General features: G+C 41.0%; 1 protein-coding gene across 1 annotated transcript in view; it reads right to left on the bottom strand.

Annotated features, from left to right (window-relative positions):
* Positions 1 to 20116, bottom strand: part of LOC136864467 (uncharacterized) — a 75161-nt gene that overhangs the window by 18212 nt on the left and 36833 nt on the right. Inside the window, exon 2 of the mRNA XM_067141485.2 lies at positions 18595 to 18697. Within this exon, the coding sequence (XP_066997586.1) occupies positions 18595 to 18688 (94 nt within the window). The 5' untranslated portion in view covers positions 18689 to 18697. The remainder of the gene's footprint in view (positions 1 to 18594; positions 18698 to 20116) is intronic.

Below are 20116 nucleotides of genomic sequence, written 5' to 3'. Positions count from 1 at the left end.
TGCCCCTTCCTGACCTTCAGTCTTGTTTTTCATGGTTTCGTAAGGCCAAGTTCTTTACTATCTTGGACTTGAATCAGGCCTATAATCAAATTCCCCTTGCCGAAGAGTCTAAACATCTTGCAGCGTTTGCCACGGACTGGAATTTATACGAATACAACCGCGTGCCTTTCGGGCTCCCCACGGGAGCAGCTGTACTCACTAGGCTGCTAGATAGGGTCTTCTCCGACATCAAATTTGAGTACTTGTATCACTACTTGGATGATGTCGTATTTTCGGAGACATTTGAAGAACATCTAGATCATCTGCAAGAAGTTCTCAATCGCCTTCGTAAGGCTGGGTTAACTGTCAAGTTGTCCAAGGTTGCCTTCGCTAAGCCCTCTATGTCATTCCTAGGGCATATTGTGTCACCTGATGGTGTTGCAGTCGATCATTCTAGAACACAGGCCATCCGTGATTTTAAACCTCCCAAGGACGTTAAAAGTATTGCCAGATTCATTGGTATGGTCAATTTCTTCAGGAAGTTTATTCCTAACTTCGCTAATAGAGCGGCGCCCTTGAACCTTCTTCGTAGGAAAGGCATCAAATTCGAGTGGGGACCTTCTCAACAAGCCGCTTTTGAAGATCTTAAATTAGCGCTCTGTAATGCCCCTGTACTTGCTATGCCTGATTTCTCGAAGAAATTCATCGTCCAAACCGACGCGTCGTCGTCAGCAGTAGCTGCAGTCCTTCTTCAAGAGACTGAACTAGGGAGGCGACCCATCGCCTATGCATCTAGGACTCTATCGGCTCAAGAAGCCAAGTATTCTATCTATGAGCTCGAAGGGTTGGCAGTCTTATTTGCCTTAGAGAAGTTCCGTCTCTATCTGGAACATGTCAAATTCGACCTGGAGACAGATAATCAAGCCTTAAGCTGGGTCTTAGGTAGGCCGCGTCGTACTGGTCGTATAGCCCGTTGGGCCATCCGTATTTCTGCCTTCCAATTCGATGTCCGGCATATCAGAGGTACCGAAAATGTTGTTGCTGATGGACTCAGCCGAATGTTTTTCAACGACGTTGAGAACCGTGAACCGGTCGATAGCTCATCTCCTACCGAGTCCATGCTATCTGATGTTAATGCCATTTTAACAGATGCTCCCATGCTCTTTAGGGATATCGAGAAATACCAACGTGAAGATCCGACGCTGGCTCCGATAATGGAAACCCTTTCTTCTGGGGAACATGTTGTCCCTTATGTTCTGAGGAATGGTGTTCTATGTTGCCCTTCGAGGCATGATAAGATGATGAAGGTTGTCGTTCCACCTGTTCTTGTGCCTATGATCTTCAAATACTATCATGAGACCCCATTAGGGGGGCATCTTGGAATCTTTAAAACTCGTGAAAAGATTCGTGAAAGGTTCATCTGGAAGGGTATGGACGGTGAAATCCGTGAACTAGTAAAAGCTTGTAAATCTTGTTTGCTTAGTAAACCAACCATGTCCACCAAGGTAGGCCTTTTGTCTTCGCATCAAGCGTCGCGCCCCATGGAACGCCTGTATATTGATTATGTAGGACCCTTCCCCCAGTCAAAGGGAAATGCGAACAAGTTCATCTTTGTATGTGTAGATGGTTTTACAAGATTTTCCTGGTTATTTCCGACTAAGCTGGCTACCGCTCAGTCCACCATTACTTGCCTAAATTCTATTTTTGCTCCTTTTGGTCCGTGCCAATATATTGTGTCTGATAATGCTAAGGCGTTCACATCAAATCTTTTTCGTAAATTCTGTTTTGACTTGTCCATCTCTCATGTAACTACTTCTGCTTATTACCGTCAACCATCTCTGGCTGAACGGGTTAACCGTAATCTCAGGTCCGCGCTTATTGCCTATCATCATGAAGATCATTCCAGGTGGGACACGTCCCTGCATTGGTTAGCTTTTGCTTTGAATTCGACGGTTCATGAATCACATAAATTTACTCCAGCCTCTTTGATGTTCAAGTTTGTTCCCAACACGCTGGTCCCTGAGTGACATTCTACCTGAGACAATAGATCCGGACAACATTAAAGATCTTTGGAAGAAGGCTAAAGCCAATCTCACTGTGTCTCATGAAAAGGTTAGGGAAAGGTATGATCGTGGACGGAGACCCACCCCTTTGAAGGTAGGTGACCAAGTAATGGTCAAGAATTTTGTTCCCGCGGGCAAGCTTGCCCCCAGATTCCATGGGCCGTGTGTCATTCTCGATTTCCTTACGCCGGTTAAGTTGTTATTAAGCAATCCAGCCACCGAGAGGATATTTAGGGTTCATCTGTCACAGGTGAAACCGGTGTAAATTTTGTGTTAACTTGCTTCATGTAATTTGAAAGGAATACGAAGGTTATATTTTTTTTTGAAGGTTTTCACTTTTAAGGCTTTCTGCCCCTTCTCTAGTATTTTGTTTTATATGTAAGCATTTTTGTGAAACCTGCCCCGAACCATTAAACTGCCATCCTGTCCTTGCCACGGCCATTACCACGCTCCCGACTCCTGCTCCACTACACACAGTGGCTCGCATCTGAAATGAATTTCTGCACGCCGCTGGCCCCTCAACCTCTCCACAAAGCCTGTGCCCTCAAAAAATGATGATGGTCCAACAATTCTGCCGCCTAGCTTTAATGTTTCAGTGCCCCCGCAGCCGCGCGGCGCCGTGCTGCGACTGGGTTAGAGGAAGGGCCCCCTCGGCCCCAGCGAGGACGACATGTGCACGGCGAGCCGGAGCCCTCCTCCCGGCCAAGGCTGATGTGCGGCGCACGACCTGCTACTTGCCCGCAGCCTGTACATGTTCACCGCGGGCGCGGCGTGCTTCAACACCACTGCTCCCCTCATAGTGCGGGCGAGCGGTATCTCAGGGTACTTGAGGGGTCCGAGCGGCCGCCTTTGGATGCAAGCTGCAACGGCCGGTCTGGCCATCCAACTTAATCGACATCAACTATATGGACATTCCAGATCAACTTTACTACCTTTTCTTGGGTATTCTACTGCAATATTTGGTGGACTTAGAAAATTTTCCTCAACTTTAAAAACTAAAGTTTTCCTACTGAATTTCTACAAACATAAAGACTTTACTTCGCCTGTCACAACACAAAATTTGAAACTGAATCAAACCACATTAAGAAAATCCTATAAATACTTCTGCAATTAATCCCCATATCAAAATCAAAACTTGAAACTTGTTTCCAAACAAATTGCCAGTGTCACCCCCGGGAGGAACTTTTGGGGGGGGGGAGGTCTGTACCGGGCGGTACACCTCCACGCCGCTAATTTAAAATGTGCGCCAATTGAAACTCCCCTGCTGGAGGAAGTCTGAACTTTATCTACGGTATTAATTTTCTACTTTCTCAGAAGATGTCACTACCTGGAAATTTTGGAGTTTTTGAACTGTGTCATTTTCGACGTATTTTTGTTTTACTTGTAGTAAGAAGTGTGAACTTTCTCTTCTAGAGGACACTACTGAAGATCAACAATCGTGCACCCTAGTGCGGAGTGAAAGAACTGTTTTTTTGGAGAAATTTTGAATTCAAAAGTTTGTTCTTTGCTAAATTTCTTTCAGTCATTATTTAAGTTGGCAATATTATCCCTTTCTTTCCCCTTGTTTTGTATCTACCCAATCCCGAATTTCTTGAATTAATTTTCCACCAATTAGGTGTTTCTTCTTCATATTGTGTAGGGGTTTTCTTGGTTAGCCAATAAAGTTTTTGTGGGAGGGTGTTCTCATTCCCCAAACGCCTCGAACTTTCCGCGAGAGTATATAAACTGCTGATTTTAGGGTCTCCGGGCCACTTCTGTTCCATCTTTCAGTGTGTAAAGTACATAGCAGGGGGCGGGAAGCGCCTCTTTCGTCGGCAGCGGTCAACAACAAGGTAATGGCCGATTAATAACTTCCTTCTTTGCTAGCTCAGCAGTTTAACTCTCGGGGCGGGTCCGAAGTTGTTCCATTATGTAACCTTCCTTAAAATGTAAAAAAACTTGTATCTATTCTATCTTTTAAACTACATATTGGGATAGAGAGTGCTTAACCCTCTCGAGCTCCCACTCATATTGCTTTGAGGTGAACTTATTTTGTTTTCTCTACCTATTCTTCTTTAACGTAATGTAAATTGTTTCCTTCTTAAGTCACCTCTGTAGTATGGGATTAGCCCTTGTATTAGCGGCCTAGAGCCAGATTAGGTTTTAAAAAAAACAAATGCATTAGGAGAGCAGATCGCCTCCTCTCTAATTGTTATTTTAGAGGTCATGTAATTACCCCTTTTCATTTAATAGACCTCAGTAGGTTGGATATGTTACCCCTGTGTCTATGTCCTGAGAGGACAACTTGAAGGTGGAGTTTGGTGTGGCCTTTGAGAGGCTTAAAGTTTGAGAGCGTGTGGCTCTTTCTTGAAAATTAAGTGTTGTATGCCTCGAGGAGGCCTTGCTGTGTAATTTGGGGCAAGTGCTCTTGAACATGAATGGGGGTTTTCGGCCCCTCTGGTAAAACTTATTTTGGAGTAAAGTTGGGCTAATTGCCCTAGAAGTGTGAAGTCGGGGCGCGAAGCCCAAATCCAGTAAATATTGTAACTACATTTTGTTGACTTGCTACTCTGTACCTGCCGTACTTATTTCTTTATTTTGAAAAGAAAATATAACCTTGTTAAATTTATAAATTAATTTTACTTTCGTAGCTTGAGACCTGTTCACCACCCCGCACCTTCTTTCACCTCTAACTACCACGGAAATCTCCGTAACAGGTATAACAACATTCTGCCGAAAATCGGATGGGACTTCTCCTGTCTCATACATCCTGCACACTAAATGAAATAACCTTACCATGCTGGTTTCTCCTAAGGTAGTCAGTAGTCCAGAGGGAATATCATCAATTCCAGGTGCCTTGTTCCTATTTAGGTCACTCTCAGCTCTGTCAAACTCTGACATCAAAATTGGGTCTCCCATTTCATCAGTATCAACAGCCTCTTCATGTTCCAGAACCAAATTATCTACATCGTTACCTTGATACAACTGTTGGATATGCTCCTGCCATCTTTCTGCTTTGTCTTCTTTCCCTAGAAGTGGCTTTCCATGTGAGCTCTTAATATTCATGCACCTAAATTTCCTTTCTCCAAAAGTTTCCTTGATTTTCCTGTATGCAGCATCTACCTTTCCCAAGACCATACAGTCTTCGACATCCTTGCACTTCTCCTTCAGCCATTCTTCCTTTGCTACCTTGCACTTTCTATCCACTTCATTCTTTAATCGCCTGTATTCTTTTCTGCCCTCTTCATTTCTAGCATTCTTGTATTTTCGTCGTTCATCAATCAGGTCTAGTATCTCCTGAGTTATCCATTGGTCCTTAGTTGATCTTTTCTTCCTTCCTAACATTTCTTCAGCCGTCCTACTGACTTCATTTTTCATGACTCTCCACTCTTCCTCTATTGTGTTTCCATCAGCCTTTTCATTTAGTCCTTGTGCAACATGTTCCTTGAAACAATCTCTCACACTCTTTTCTTTCAACTTGTCTAGATCCCATCTTTTTGCATTCTTTCCTTTCTTCAATTTCTTCAACTTCAGAGGGCATTTCATGATCAACGAGTTGTGGTCAGAGTCAACGTCTGCTCCTGGGAAAGTTTTGCAATCCAACACCTGGTTTCTGAATCTCTGCCTAATCATAATGAAGTCTATTTGATACCTTCCAGTGTCTCCAGGTCTCGTCCACGTATACAGCCGTCGTTTGTGGTGTTTGAACCAAGTATTGGCAAGGACTAAATTATGATCAGTGCAGAATTCAACCAGCCGAGTTCCTCTTTCGTTCCTTTGTCCCAATCCAAATTCTCCTACTGTACTACCTTCCCTTCCTTGGCCTACCACTGCATTCCAGTCTCCCATCACAATTAGATTCTCGTCACCTTTTACATATTGAATTAAATCTTCGATCTCCTCATATATTCTTTCAATTTCTTCATCATCCGCTGAACTAGTAGGCATATAGACCTGCACTATTGTGGTGGGCATTGGTTTGGTGTCTATCTTGACAACAATAATTCTTTCACTTTGCTGGTCGTAGTAGCTTATCCGCTGCCCTATTTTCTTATTCATTATTAAACCAACTCCTGCATTTCCCCTGTTTGATTTAGTGTTGATAATTCGGTAGTCGCCTGACCAAAATTCCTGTTCTTCCTGCCAACGTACTTCACTTATACCAACTACATCTAACTTTAGCCTATCCATCTCCCTTTTCAGATTCTCTAACCTACCACAACGATTCAAACTCTAACATTCCACGCTCCGACTCGCAGAAGGTCAGTATCCTTCCTCCTGATGATCGTCCCCTCTCGTGTAGTCCCCACCCGAAGATCCGAATGGGGGACTAGTTTACCTCCGGAATATTTTACCCGGGAGGAAGCCATCATCAGTACATCCTTCATACAGAGAGAGCTGCATGTCCTCGGGAAGTAGTTACGGCTGTAGTTTCCCGTTGCTTTCAGCCGTGTAGCAGTATCAACACAGCTAAGCCATGTTGAGTATTATTACAAGGCCGTATCAGTCAATCATCTAGACTGCCGCCCTTGCAACTACCGAAAGGCTGCTACCCCCCTTTCGATGAACCATTCGTTAGTCTGGTCTCTCAACAGATACCCATCCGATATGGTTGCACCTGCGGCTCGGCTATCTGCGTTATTGGGACACGCAAGCCTCCCCACCGCGGCAAGGTCACATGGTCCGCAGAGGTGGCAGTTATCGTTAATTCCCTTATTTAGATTCACCTCTGAATAGCAGTACTTACGATGGTATTTCGTCAAGTAATATCTAAGGTAAGTTAGTAAGCATTGTGTGAAGGCGTATTATTTCCATTTTTGTTATTACTTGCTTGCGTTTAAGTACACATTATTGCATTGTTTAACGCTAAAAGAACATGTTCGTTCATCGCTACAGTAAGTATAACAAATGGCCTTTTCTTTGATTCCTATGATTGAAGGCAATAGACATAACTAGGACTGCTGTACTTTAATAAAACTATCTCAATTTATCTGTGCGCTGGTCAGTGAATTAATAGCTCTGTCTGTAAAACGGTTTGATAATAACGGATATCGCATTTGACAGCTGAAGTTCGAAACCAAATCCCTACAATTTTTTGGTGTGTTCAACGTAGTCATCGGCGTCGTCCATCGCACGATGCCGTGGGGGATGTGTCTAACTGAACCCTTAGTACGATAATCTCATCGTAGTGAGTTAACGACTGCTGACGATACTTTTACAGTAGACGGAACATATGCTTGTACGTGAAATCCGAACCACACCGCAAGCTCGTCTAGTAACTCCTAAAGAGGATTTCGGCTTCGATTACCAATTTAAGTCTGAGGAATGGAAGCTAGGTGACGAGCAATATATCGCTCTGTCTCTCGGCAACCTCCTCCTAAGCATCAAGGGCTATATCCCAAAGGTCACGTTGGGACCTTGGGAGGGGGCGAGGGGTGTCAGGACAGTTTACCATCATGAGACGCTTTGTCACGTTTTCGATTGGGCTGAGATCCGGGATGCAAAGAGGCCAGTCTATAAGACCGGATTTCGTTCTCTTCGGCGAACCACCTCTGGACTGTCGCTGATGTGTGTATGGGAGATTGGTCCTGTAGAAATTGTGGAACGAAAGAACAACTATTTGATACTAGTCAGTTTCGTGTAGTTTACTGTGAGTGAATGTTCGCTGTTTGTCAGGAAGTAAATGTTTTGGAATGACTGTGTAAGACCTACCAGAATTTATCATTTAGTATATTATCGAACAGTATTTTTGGACTTTTCATAGGAGAACTGATTAGCAGAACGGCTGGTGCCAACGCCTGGCTTAGATATAATTCCTTAAGTCAGCTATATACCATCTTGGTTACCGTTTAAAGACACCAATTTCCTGCTATAAAAAATTGGGTGAATGGTTCCGTGAATCTCTGATCAACATTACTCTCTGCGTGCGTTGCTCCTGCACCCTGCCCTTCCACTCATTGGAATGATTACTTAGTTGTTACAGGGTTTATTGCTTCCCAAGGTCACCCTTCCCCTCCCTTCTATGTATTAAATAGTTTCACAAGCTTTCGATACAACTGCAACGGTGAAGTGGTGCAATGCATTTGTGTCCGGTGCGGATGAAACTTAAAACGTTAACACCACGGACAATTTCTCTTTTACAACTCTACCCTTAATGTTCGGGAAAACTTTTAATGCAAAGACGAACAGCTTGGCAGTCATTAGGACTAAACACCCTAGAAACATGCATGCACTTATGCTCTAAAGTTAACAAAATAAATTATGACAAAAACTTGAGAATGTGACAGAATATCTTAAATATGGTCCAACATTTGTCCAACTGACCGCATTCGGTCTTTTCGTTTCTATTTTGAAAATTTACTGCTCGTGAAACCCGGCGTAGATATGAGGAGTGTTTTCGGGATGAAAACCCCTACCCCAAAATTTTTACAGCAAAAATGTACCGGTATAATATGAAAGTAATACCTCGCAGCCTAACATATTATTATTATTATTATTATTATTATTATTATTATTATTATTATTATTATTATTATTATTATTATTATTATAACAATATAGATGTATATTGGTTTATGATATATTTTTCATTAATGTCCATGTAACTAACGTGACACCTCAACGTCGACCGCTTTTAGTAATTAAGTATTGGCAATTTTTTTTACGATCTACTTTACGTCGTACCGACACAGATAGGTCTTAGGGCTAAGAGTGGGAAGGAAGCGGCCGTAGCCTTGAGGTACAGCCCCAGCATTTTCTTGGTGCGGGAATGGGAAACCACGGAAAACCATCTTCAGGTTTGCCGACAGTGGGGTTCGAACCCAGTATCTCCCGAATGCAAGCTCACAGCTGCGCGACTCTAACCGCACGGCCTCTTGCTCGGTTTGGTAATAAATACTGTACCGGTACGGTACTCTTTTTCACCAACCAACGACCGCATGCTGCCCTGATTTTATGTTTATTGCGAGACTGTTCGGGTCTAAAATGAACGAACTTTCCGTGTTCAGCCCTTGTTCCTGGGCCTCTCCCGGACGTCAAGTGTTTAAATCCCTACAGTGTGTACCAGGAAATGAGACACCTTTTGTCAGTAGATGAGTCAACTACGATGTCACGGTAAAGTAAAACGAAGCGTGCTAAAGTTATTCATAGTGAGACTCGCAGGAAACCTGCACATAGCCTATAATGGAAGTGATGAAGAGGTTAGATCGAAACAGTTTAATAGTTTGGACAAGTTATGCGGGAACGGTACGAAGTCTGACGGCGAATTTCGATTTGATTTTTTACATATTCGGCGTTCTGTTTCTTCTATAGCCGTATACGTATATGATACGGGCTCGCCTGCAAAGATTAAAATTGGGTCCTTTCCAAGAAATAGTTTAGTGCCTATTAATAACACAAAAATTAAACTGCAGCAAATACAAGCAAAACCTTGATACAGCATGTGCAGAAGACTTGCGGCAAGATTTAAAAAATAATTCATATACTTGTATTTTAAAATTTATATTTTGTGGGGGCTATATTTTGTTTTTATACTTTTAAATGATTTCTGGAATGTAAAGGTACCGTATTGATTACTTAACGGACATCAGTGAGTCTGTCTTGAGTCATATCACTTCGTAAGTTCTAGTTTCGAAAATGATCATTCGGCGGAAGAAATCGTAAGTGGAAGAGTTAGAAACTTGAAAAATGACCCCATAAGTCTCTGACACTTGCAGCTCCCTACTACTAGAAGATTTGTACGAGTAAATCAGTTACAGAGGTTGTCATGGTGATATATTTTAAAGAGCGTTTTGTGAGAAAACGTGTCGCTCGTGTGACGAGGAGACCACGCTAGACTCAACACAATATTACTGTATTATTATTATTATTATTAGTGTTATTATTATTGTAATACTATACTGTAATATTATTATTATTGTAATAATAATAATAATAATAATAATAATAATAATAATAATAATAATAGCTAGATTCATTCACCTGATATCTACTTACGAAATGTAAAAGTAATATTTTCGAGTCCATTTTGCACACAGTTGTCTTCTTTTTCGTTCAAAATTAATGTACTTATTTAATTCATTCATTCATTTAATTACGAAGTCTGCGGGCCCCCTTAACCACCAGGCCCGCCTGCATCATGCAGCATTTTTATGCATTGTCGCACAAAATATGAATGAGTTCATTGCACTGGCGGCCTGTTTTCATTCTACTGGTCGTGCTAGAAACTTCCAACACTTGTAAGCAAATCTTCCAAAGTTGCAAGTACAGACTATGAATATTTACCAATGCTATAAGTTACATGAAGTTACATTATTTAACTGTGCTATTATAAATGACCTTTCTTTTAATGAAGTATCAATTGAAACGTATTTAGAAACTGAAGAAGTAATATAAATATTTACGCTAACCCACATGCATTTTTCTCACAAGTCCTGTTTTAATAAAATTGTTGATCAAATTTACAACCTCTCAGAAAAAAGTTCTGAATATATAGCCTACGTAGGGTCTGCTTGCCGAAAGTAGGGCTATTTGTTCCAAAACCTCTAATGAAACCTTCAAATGAAATACTCGTAATAAGAACGGAAATGAAAGTAACACGTTTGCCTCAGAGTTGCAGTTTCACAGATAACATCTTCTGATAGAAAATAAAATATTGTATCATCTAGTAGTTAGTGTAAATAAAAATCAGGTAGGCCAACAACAGGTTTGTATTGAAATAATATATTAGAAAAATTGTACTTGTGTATAATACTATTTATGCTAAATTTACTGAATTTATTGCATTCTCATGTTAGTTTTTTCTCTTCCCTCTTATTATTTTCATATTTGGATAGTATTTTTTTTACTTTTTTACAATTTATGTTCTTGATAATATGTATTATGTTTTATAAAATCCACCTATAAGTGGAGAAGGTCTCTGTTGGTGACATATGTCTAAATAAAAAAATTAAAAAAACAGAAGCATACTAGTATCTGGCTTGTAAACATAACCTCTAATGAAACCTTCAAATGAACTACCCGTAATAAGAACGGAACTGAAAGTAACACGTTAGCCTCACACAGGAATAAATAAGCCTGGCTATTGCCAAGAAAAGCATTTGGTGACAATTTTAGTTGCCGCGAAAATTAAATTAACAAAATGTCTTACCTTCAACCTGTAGGCTTCAAGGCTACCATACACACATACATTACATTTGGAAGGTATATCTTCTGTACCGAATATAATTATATTTATATATTAAACCCAAAAATAATTTAACGACGCTATTCAAAAACACATTAAATAAACAGCAGAAAAGTTAGCAAATATGAATTGTGCCTGCATTCTTGTAGGTAACCGTGTCGCCATCTTCCATCAACGAAACATAACATTTACCGCAAAAACACGAATGTTACATTGCTGATAGAGAAAGATTTATTTCTGTGGCTAATACGAGTTTTTAAAAAGGTCGCTAAATGTATATTTTAACAGCCGGGTTGAGTGGCTTAGGCCGTTGAGGGGCTGGCCTTCTGATCCCAACTTGCAAATTCGATCTTGGCTCAGTCCGGTGGTATTTGAAGGTGCTCGAACACGTCAACCTCGTGTCGGTTAATTTACTGGAAACTAGAAGAACTCCTGCAGGACTAAATTTCGGCACCTCGGCTTCTCCGAAAACCACAAAACTAGTTAGTGGGATGAAAAAAGACCATTATTTATCTGCTTTAACACGAAATAACTAAGAATGTCTAAACTGGTAACGTCGGGTGTTGTCTCCATTGTGCTTGCCATATGTGTGTGTGTGTGTTTATCACATGCTGCACTCTAACCAAATCAAACCCTATGGCGCAACAGCCCCGAAGGGCCATGGCCTACCAAGCAACTGCTGCTCAGCCTAAAGGCCTGCAGGTTACGAGGTGTCATGTGGTCAGCACGACGAATCATCTTTGCCATTATTCTTGGCTTTCTGGACCATCTCACACCATCAGATAGCTCCTCAATTGTAATCACGTAGACCGAGTAAACCTCGCAACCAGCCCTCAGATCCTGGTTAAAAACCTCTGATCTGGCCAGGAATCGAACCCGGGGCCTCTGGGTAAGAGGCAGGCACGTTACCTCTACACCGCGGGACTGGTGTACATGCAGTACTTTAGTGAGTAAAATTGAAGCGTTGCGCACGTCGGTTTGCGCGCACGTTCGAATTCAGGCAATACGATAATCCATACAGTTTCTCGAAATTTAAATGTAATATGAACGGTTCGAGAGACAAAAGTTTCATTCTTTCTTCGTTACATTGGTGGTGTCATGGCACACCGGCACTGCCTCACGAGCCGCCCCTGGCTGCATGGTATTTTGTTCCTCGCATTTAGTATTTTATCAGGTTTGATTTGAATGATTATCAAAATGTAATTCACCTCCCATGTACACTCAACCGCACAAAATTTGGCCTCCAGCTAAAATCGAAGAATCTTAGCATAAGAGATCCACCAACCAGGGTAAACCCGTACAGTACTGGCCTTGAAACTGATGCATGCATGCATACATACATACATACATACATACATACATACATACATACATACATACATACATACATACACACTGTAGTATCCCGACTTTTAGACATCGCCGAAATCCGATTTCTAGATCGGCACGTACTGTAACAAACAGCGCAGGAAAGTGTTTCTAGAGAGTAAAGGAGCAGCTATCTTTCCGATAAACCCGTTAACAATATACCTCATCGCTAAGCTGATGTCCTGTGACCTGTTCCGATAATGGGATGTGATCATATAATTGGTAGAAGCGCTGTGTATGAGTGATAGAATATAAATTGCATTGGTTCGAATCAAACCGGTACTCGCTACCAACTGTCACCAACAACTTTAAAAGTACAGCCGCTTTCTGGAATACGTACGTACGATAGTATTTGGTCCATTAATAGTTTAGGTTAGATGGTAAGCGTAGAGATAAGGCGTATTATTTCCTTTTATTTCTTTTCATTACTTACTTTCCTTTTTAATTAGGCACATTATTTTATTGCTTAATGCAAAATCATTTTATTTCATCGTTACATTAAGCATAACGTCTTTGACAGTGGCGGCGATTGGGGTGGGAGGTTGCCCTTCCCCCAACTGTGTGGAGAAAACTACATTTTTATTCCATTTTAGCTGGCCTTGAACTAGGAATTACAAGAATTATCTTTAAAAACACATTTGTACGAGACCTGTTGCCTTATTTGCAAATTCGTTCCTTTATTTTCTTTAATTATTAACAAACCCAGGTACTTTTTCTTGTCTAAAGTACCCCCCCCCCCCACTCCTAATTCCCAATCGCCGCTACTGGTCTTTGATTCCTATGATTGAAGACAACAGGCACAATTGACGATTGCTGTATGTCAACAGATTTATCTTAATTTATTTGTGGGCTGTCTAGTGAATTAACAGCTCAGCCTGTAAAAACGACTGGATAGTGTCAGATACCGTAGCTGACACTTAAGTTCGAATCCATGCGTCTACGTTTCTTGTGCGTTTATTATTATTATTATTATTATTATTATTATTATTATTATTATTATTATTATTATAATCTTTCACCTAGTGAGTTAACGACTGCTGACTATTTTTACAGCAGTCGGAATCGGAGTCGGAGCATATATTTTTATGTGGAATCTGAACCAAATCCTCCCACGAACTCTTCTAGTAACTCGTACAAGGGCGCCCATACCCGGGGGCAAGGTGGAGTCTCCCCCCCCCCCCCCTAGCTGTCAGAGAAAGGCAAAAATAGAGTGTAGTCAGGTGTTTTCCTTTCAAGAAAATGATTTAAAAGTCAGTAATACGTAAAAGCGGCAGTACCGTCCCCCACCAATAGGCATGCCGTGGGTTATTCTACCGCAGAATACAAGTCGCCATTTATCTTCCAAAATATTAAATACTACGTACCCTCAGGTCCCCCCCCCCCCTTACAAACTGTTATATGGACACCCATGAACTCGTGTAAGGTCTTCAGCTTCAATTACCGCTAATGTCCCTGAAGAATGGAAGCTATGAGACTAGAAATATACTGTTGGCTCTCGGCACCCTCTTCTCAAGCATCAAGGGCATTACACAATGAAATACCTTTTGACAATAATGCTACTGTTAATAGTTTTGAAGTACAAACACCCCAGAGGGGAATATTTACTATTTCGTTTAGGTGGAGGAGTCTAATGGTTCTAAGGAAGCGGCCTTAAATGATCTATTGGTTTTCTGCTTAGCAAACATATTCTAGTGCTCAGTTGCTCTTCGTTCAGTAAGCAATGCATTCAAGCGATACGAGTGGCAACGGTTCTGAAAGTGTCAATAGGTTTTATGCTTACGGCGTTGATATTCACAGGATTGTTAAGACGATGGACCAGCTTAGTGATTTCGCAAATCTGATTTTTTTGTTATTTTGTTTTACGTCGCACCGACACAGATAGGTCTTATGGCGACGATGGAATAGGAAAGACCTAGGAGTTGGAAGGAAGCGGCCGTGGCCTTAATTAAGGTACGGCCCCAGCATTTGCCTGGTGTGAAAATGGGAAACCACGGAAAACCATCTTCAGGGCTGCCGACAGTGGGATTCGAACCCACTATCTCCCGGATGCAAGCTCACAGCCGCGCGCTCCTAATCGCACGGCCAACTCGCCCGGTAATCTGATTTTTAAGTACAGACAATGCCGAAATAAAAGAGCAATAGAAGACACCTAAGATCCTGGAGTGAATGTGATGCAGATCACACTATAGACGGTTTAGTAATGTTTGTCAACTCTGCGCGAAACTGTTTTCATGCGGAATAAAGTGTTTAGTTCACACATCACTAATACCAGAGCTCACGTACAGGGAATGTGAATGGGTACCAGTTACAAGAAAAACTTGACTAACAGAAAGAATGGCATTCTTCTTCAGGACGTAACGTGTTTACGGATTTATGGCCACACCATGATTGCGGCAAACATTTCGTACAATAAACTGAACAATCCTCATCTTCGTGTCTTTCAGGAAAAATACTGCAACCGAGCTATTCCTCAAGAATCTGAGCTTGGGAAAGGATACCTGGACAAATGCTATAATTCGGTAATCGAAGAAATTGGAGGAGTTTTACACGACAGTCCGGTTTGGGGATCTGTAGAAGAGACTAAGAATGCATGTAACAGAAACGTGGAAAATCTTATGTTAGTACAGAAATTGTGTGAAGATGCACCGGGAAATCCAGCGAGCCTGAAAGGTGAGCCAGTTCAAGATTTTGACTTAACTTTATACGCGACAACATCTAGGTGTGAAGACTGGAGATGTAACTCTAATGCTTTAAAATCATCGTTTCCTTCATTCTGTGTGGGTCAATTTGCAATGCATGACTTTCTCCACTCAGGACAGGCGCCAAAGATCTTTACCGACTGATTGTTTAGATGTTTACGTCAATCGTTCCTACTGTGTCCTCTCCCGCGATATCTCCGCACATGAGTCAAGGCCAAAACGCCGAGTTCACAATAACACGATAACTACAGATTAAAACCGTATGGCTCACATGTCCTACGAGTCGGCGGCACGATCTTCACAACAGTCAGTCCGTAAAAATAAATGTACCCAAGATAGCCCATTCTGAACAGATTGGAACCGACCGGTGGAATGTACAAGATGACGCTGATCACAAGCAACGCCCAGACCTGCAGTGTTTCTCACATAATGGTACTGTTCCTATGTAATGTAGACCCATAGTTTTCCTAGCAAGATGGTAGGGTAAACCTACCTAACTTCGTGATATTAAGGATTATAAATAATATATCAGGACAAATACTCGATCTAGGAATTTTATATTTTACATGCTGAGTACCTATACATTATTCTACAAACACATGATAAAGAACGTTCAAAAAATGCGAAACATTTTGAGTTATAACACGTAATGAGCGAAGTGGGCATGCTCCCTAATTTCGTGATAGCATACCTAATTCCGTGACAGTATAATTAACTTCGTGATAATGTACTTAACTCCGTGATAACTTTTCTGAGCATTGTTACAGTTCACTTCACGCACTTTTCACTCATTTTCAGTATCGGTATCGTTGTTACCGACATATTCACAAACACTACACATAAATACAATAGCATCAGATGAATCAATGGACTGACAACTTTCATGGAACCATCGCAAACAGAAGCAACATTGAATCCAAGGACTTATTCTTCCATTACTCAATCTGTCGTTACAGGTGGCGCAAATGTCATCATTTTTCTTGTTTGACTTCTGTTTTTCCGTAGATACCGTTTTCACTGTAGTGATATGTGTAGTGGATTTTCTGGCTTGATCAGAAACAGGTGTAGTTCGATGTGTGTTGGCAGCTCTGGCCCGATTAGGAATGTGTGGCTGGTATGCGGTGGAATAGTCAACGATAATTTCGTTCTTGGATGAAATTTCCAATACCTCTGGTGTCACGTGACTGACATGGGAATTCATTATCAGAATCACAGGTCTTTCTGCACCAAGGCCTCGAACAAATGCCTTGAACCACTTTAAGAAAACTTCACTGTTAATTCATCCACTCTGTGACAGGGCTACTGAGGCAATAGGGTGGCACCATTCGTCAATGAATCTGACATTCTCACTCGTTTAAGAATGATTAGAAGTGGACCGAATTCACCTGCAACATTTCCAGCTTGCACAATTTTTCACTTCACTGAATGGGAACTTTGTCTGTTTGCATACTGTTCCTTGGCCATAGCATACGCAACATGTCTTATTCGGTTTACGTTCAGACCGATCCCTGTTTCCTGCATTTTTACTATGAAATTAACTAACATAATCTCCAGTTCACCCGTAAGGGCAAACGATCTACCCATTTTTCCAATAGTCTTTTAGAGTACTCCACTGAACGCTGAAATGTTTAGCAGCTTTTTATATAGACCATTTTTCTTCCAAAATCTTCTGTGCGCTCTCCGAAGGTCAACTGATGAATAGGCTCGTCTTCTTTCGTTCATAAGACCCGTGTTTTTGAGCTTGTTGCTGTTTTCCTTCTTCACACATTTGCTTAACGCTGGAGCTATTATGTCTGAAATGGACACAAAACGTAAGAGTCGTAGTCATTTTCCTAAGCAATGATTTCATTAATAACGCACTTAAATCCAACTCTGACTACTGATATTATAAGTGTGTTCCTTAGAGAATATAACTGCATATACTTGTCTGAATAATTACTTGACCAACTTACCTTAATAACGTTTTACTACAGGAACAGACCAACAAGTAGCGTGTTTCCATCCACACAACATACAGTCAACTGCCTGTCCTTCACCCAGCGGCAATTCCCGCTCAGAATATTTTCCCCATGTAAAGGCACTCTGCTATGTATTGAGGACTGGTAGAACTCAATGTAGAACGCCTACCTTACTTCAGGATCAATAATATGTCGCGTATCACGAAATGAAGTATGTCACGAAATAAGGTAGGTTTACCCTACTAGTCGCAAGTAACGTCGACCAATGGTGTCCTGCACGTAATGGTACCACTTACAAGCAGTCTCGTGTTCTAATGTCGCCCCTTTCAGTCGCCTCGTAACAGGCAGGGGATACCGTGAATGTATCCGTCTGCGTCCCCCAACTACAGGGGTCAAGGATCCTAAATATTACCCGAGTATAATTATGCAAATAATAGTCCATACAGTATCAGGCCCACAAAAGTTTCTTATATAATTGACAATTCTTCACTACTGAGACAGTGAATCATTGGATTAAGTGACAAGCAAGTTATTTTTCAGATTTTATTTTTTCGTTTCACAACATTTTTATTATTACCTGAAAATAGCACCAAGGAAGAAGAAAATAGCTATCGTGAGATTTAATGGAAAATTCCAACTAGAGTCTAGTCTCGATAATATGATATTTCGCATAATACGAGGCATACAGTGGGGGGGGGGGGGGCACACAAATGAACCATAGCCGAAAAACAGCAATTAATTCCCAGCGTGCGACTGATTTATCCTTATAAGCCCTTTATAGTCAATAATGAGTTTTAAGTGTGAGAAATAAAGAACAATGGGCAGTTTAGTTTGAAGCACTCTTCACTCGTTCAAACCGCTCCTGGGAGGTTTAGTCGTGTTCTAATTTTAAGACAGTTTTTCATTTCTATTTGTAAGGTTTAGTAGAGGTAGTGTTTAAATGTACACAGGTTTTAAGCATTTTATGCAAATGTAATTCATTACTATGCGAGTTTTTTAAATTTTGCCTCCCTTTCCGCATAATCCGAGGTAAACTGTTTCATCCTGGGTTATTTATCAGTATAAAGTTGCGAACTGATAAATTATTTGTAAACCGTAACTTATTGATGAGAAATATGTCTGACAATTGAGCCAGCAATTCTAGATAGCGATCTCCTGCAGTTTAGCAGCCCTAAAAGCCAACAGACAGAGGCCCCTGAAAAGAGCGCCAACCATCCGAGTTCAACAACCGGGTTTAGTTTTATACCATTTTTTTTAAATTCCAGTTTCCACATCCCAATCAGCCCTTCGTACAGAAATAGTTCAAATGTATTTTCCACTATCATTGAAACAGAGAGAAAAAAATTCCAACTTGAAGTATTTACCAGAAGGAGGGCACCTCCAAGTAATTATCATGGCTGCTTCACGTTTAATATTCTGTGTGAGGACCTCTGTGGTTGTGGTGGTGGTGACTACCATTCTTGTAATCTGGAACAGACAAATATGTTACAACATTTGTCATAATGCTGGATATCAAGGACACATATTTACTGCTCACAAAAAAGTATCAAACTTTTGATCGGCTGTAATAGTTTGTGTGCCTTTATTTTGCAGACGTTAATTATACAGAACCAAAACATGTTCATTTATTTGTACAGAAACCAAAAATCAATCAAAAATAAACGTTTACGCTTGATTGTCCCAAACAGACACAGTGGTCCAAAACCGAAAATCACTGCACTTGAATGCAACTAAAAACAAACAAACTTACACTTAACACTTTTCAGTACTACGTGTTCCTTCCTCTGGCTCGTAGCTCAGCAGCACACCGGCGTGGTATTCTTCTGATAAGCCTCTGGATTGCATCCTGGGGGATAGCTCCCCATCTCTCTCTCTCTCTCTCTCTCTCTCTCTCTCTCTCTCTCTCTCTCTCTCATATATATATAAAATAACTTGTCCTGACTGACCGACTGATTCATCATCGCCGAGCCAAAACTATTGACAAATGAAATTTTGGGAATACATTTATAAAAACATGTAGGTGCTCGCTAAGGGAGGATTTTTGGATATTCCGTCGCTAAGGGGGTGAAAAGGGGGTTGCATTTTTAAAATGAGGATATCTATATCTGAAAAACTTGAAAGTTTACAGACGTAAAAATTGGTATTTGGAATCTCCTTTAAAAATAAAGAAACACGTATTTATTTTTGGAAAATCCCATTAAGGGGGGTGAAAAAAGGGGGAAAATGGGTTGAACACCTTTTATGAGGACACTTACAGTATGTCACTTTCCTATTCATACACAATTTCGTTATAAAGAGTTCTATGTGCCTATATATTTACGGGAATTACTGATTTATAGTTGTGTGTCGTGAATGCAATAAGACGTAAACACTCAATGTACAAAATTTGTGTTTACACAAATAAAAACTGCATACACTCCAAAACTTCAAGTTACTTTGCTATTCATACACTAGTATCAATGCCGTCATCAGACAACATATGTACTGTAAGTAGGTGTGGTGCGAGGAGAGTTGTTGCTGGTTGTATTCGTCTTAGACCTGTGCGGGTTCTGGTAGAAATGGGCAAGGGTAAAGATCTTGGCTATGAGCTGAAACAGACAGTTGTCAATCTAGCACTTATAGCTTACACCATACGAAATAAAGCAGTCATGGCGAAGAAAATTCGTGCCACTGTTCAATAAGTTCAAGTACGAAGGGTCGGTGAAGAATGGCACAGTATCAGCCATGAAACATGTGCGAGGCTAGTAAATTCCATGCAGCGTAGGTATCAAACTGTCATTAAAGCCAATGGTTACTCCAAACAGTACTAGGATTGGTTCTATGATTTCATTCACATGATTAGTTGAACTGGCATCCGTATGAATAACAATGTGACGTAGGAAAAGG

The sequence above is a fragment of the Anabrus simplex genome, chromosome 2 (genome assembly GCF_040414725.1).
Source record: "Anabrus simplex isolate iqAnaSimp1 chromosome 2, ASM4041472v1, whole genome shotgun sequence".
Lineage (NCBI taxonomy): Eukaryota > Metazoa > Arthropoda > Insecta > Orthoptera > Tettigoniidae > Anabrus > Anabrus simplex.
The sequence above is the reverse complement of the archived record's forward strand: the minus strand, read 5'-3'. Positions and strand labels throughout refer to the sequence as shown.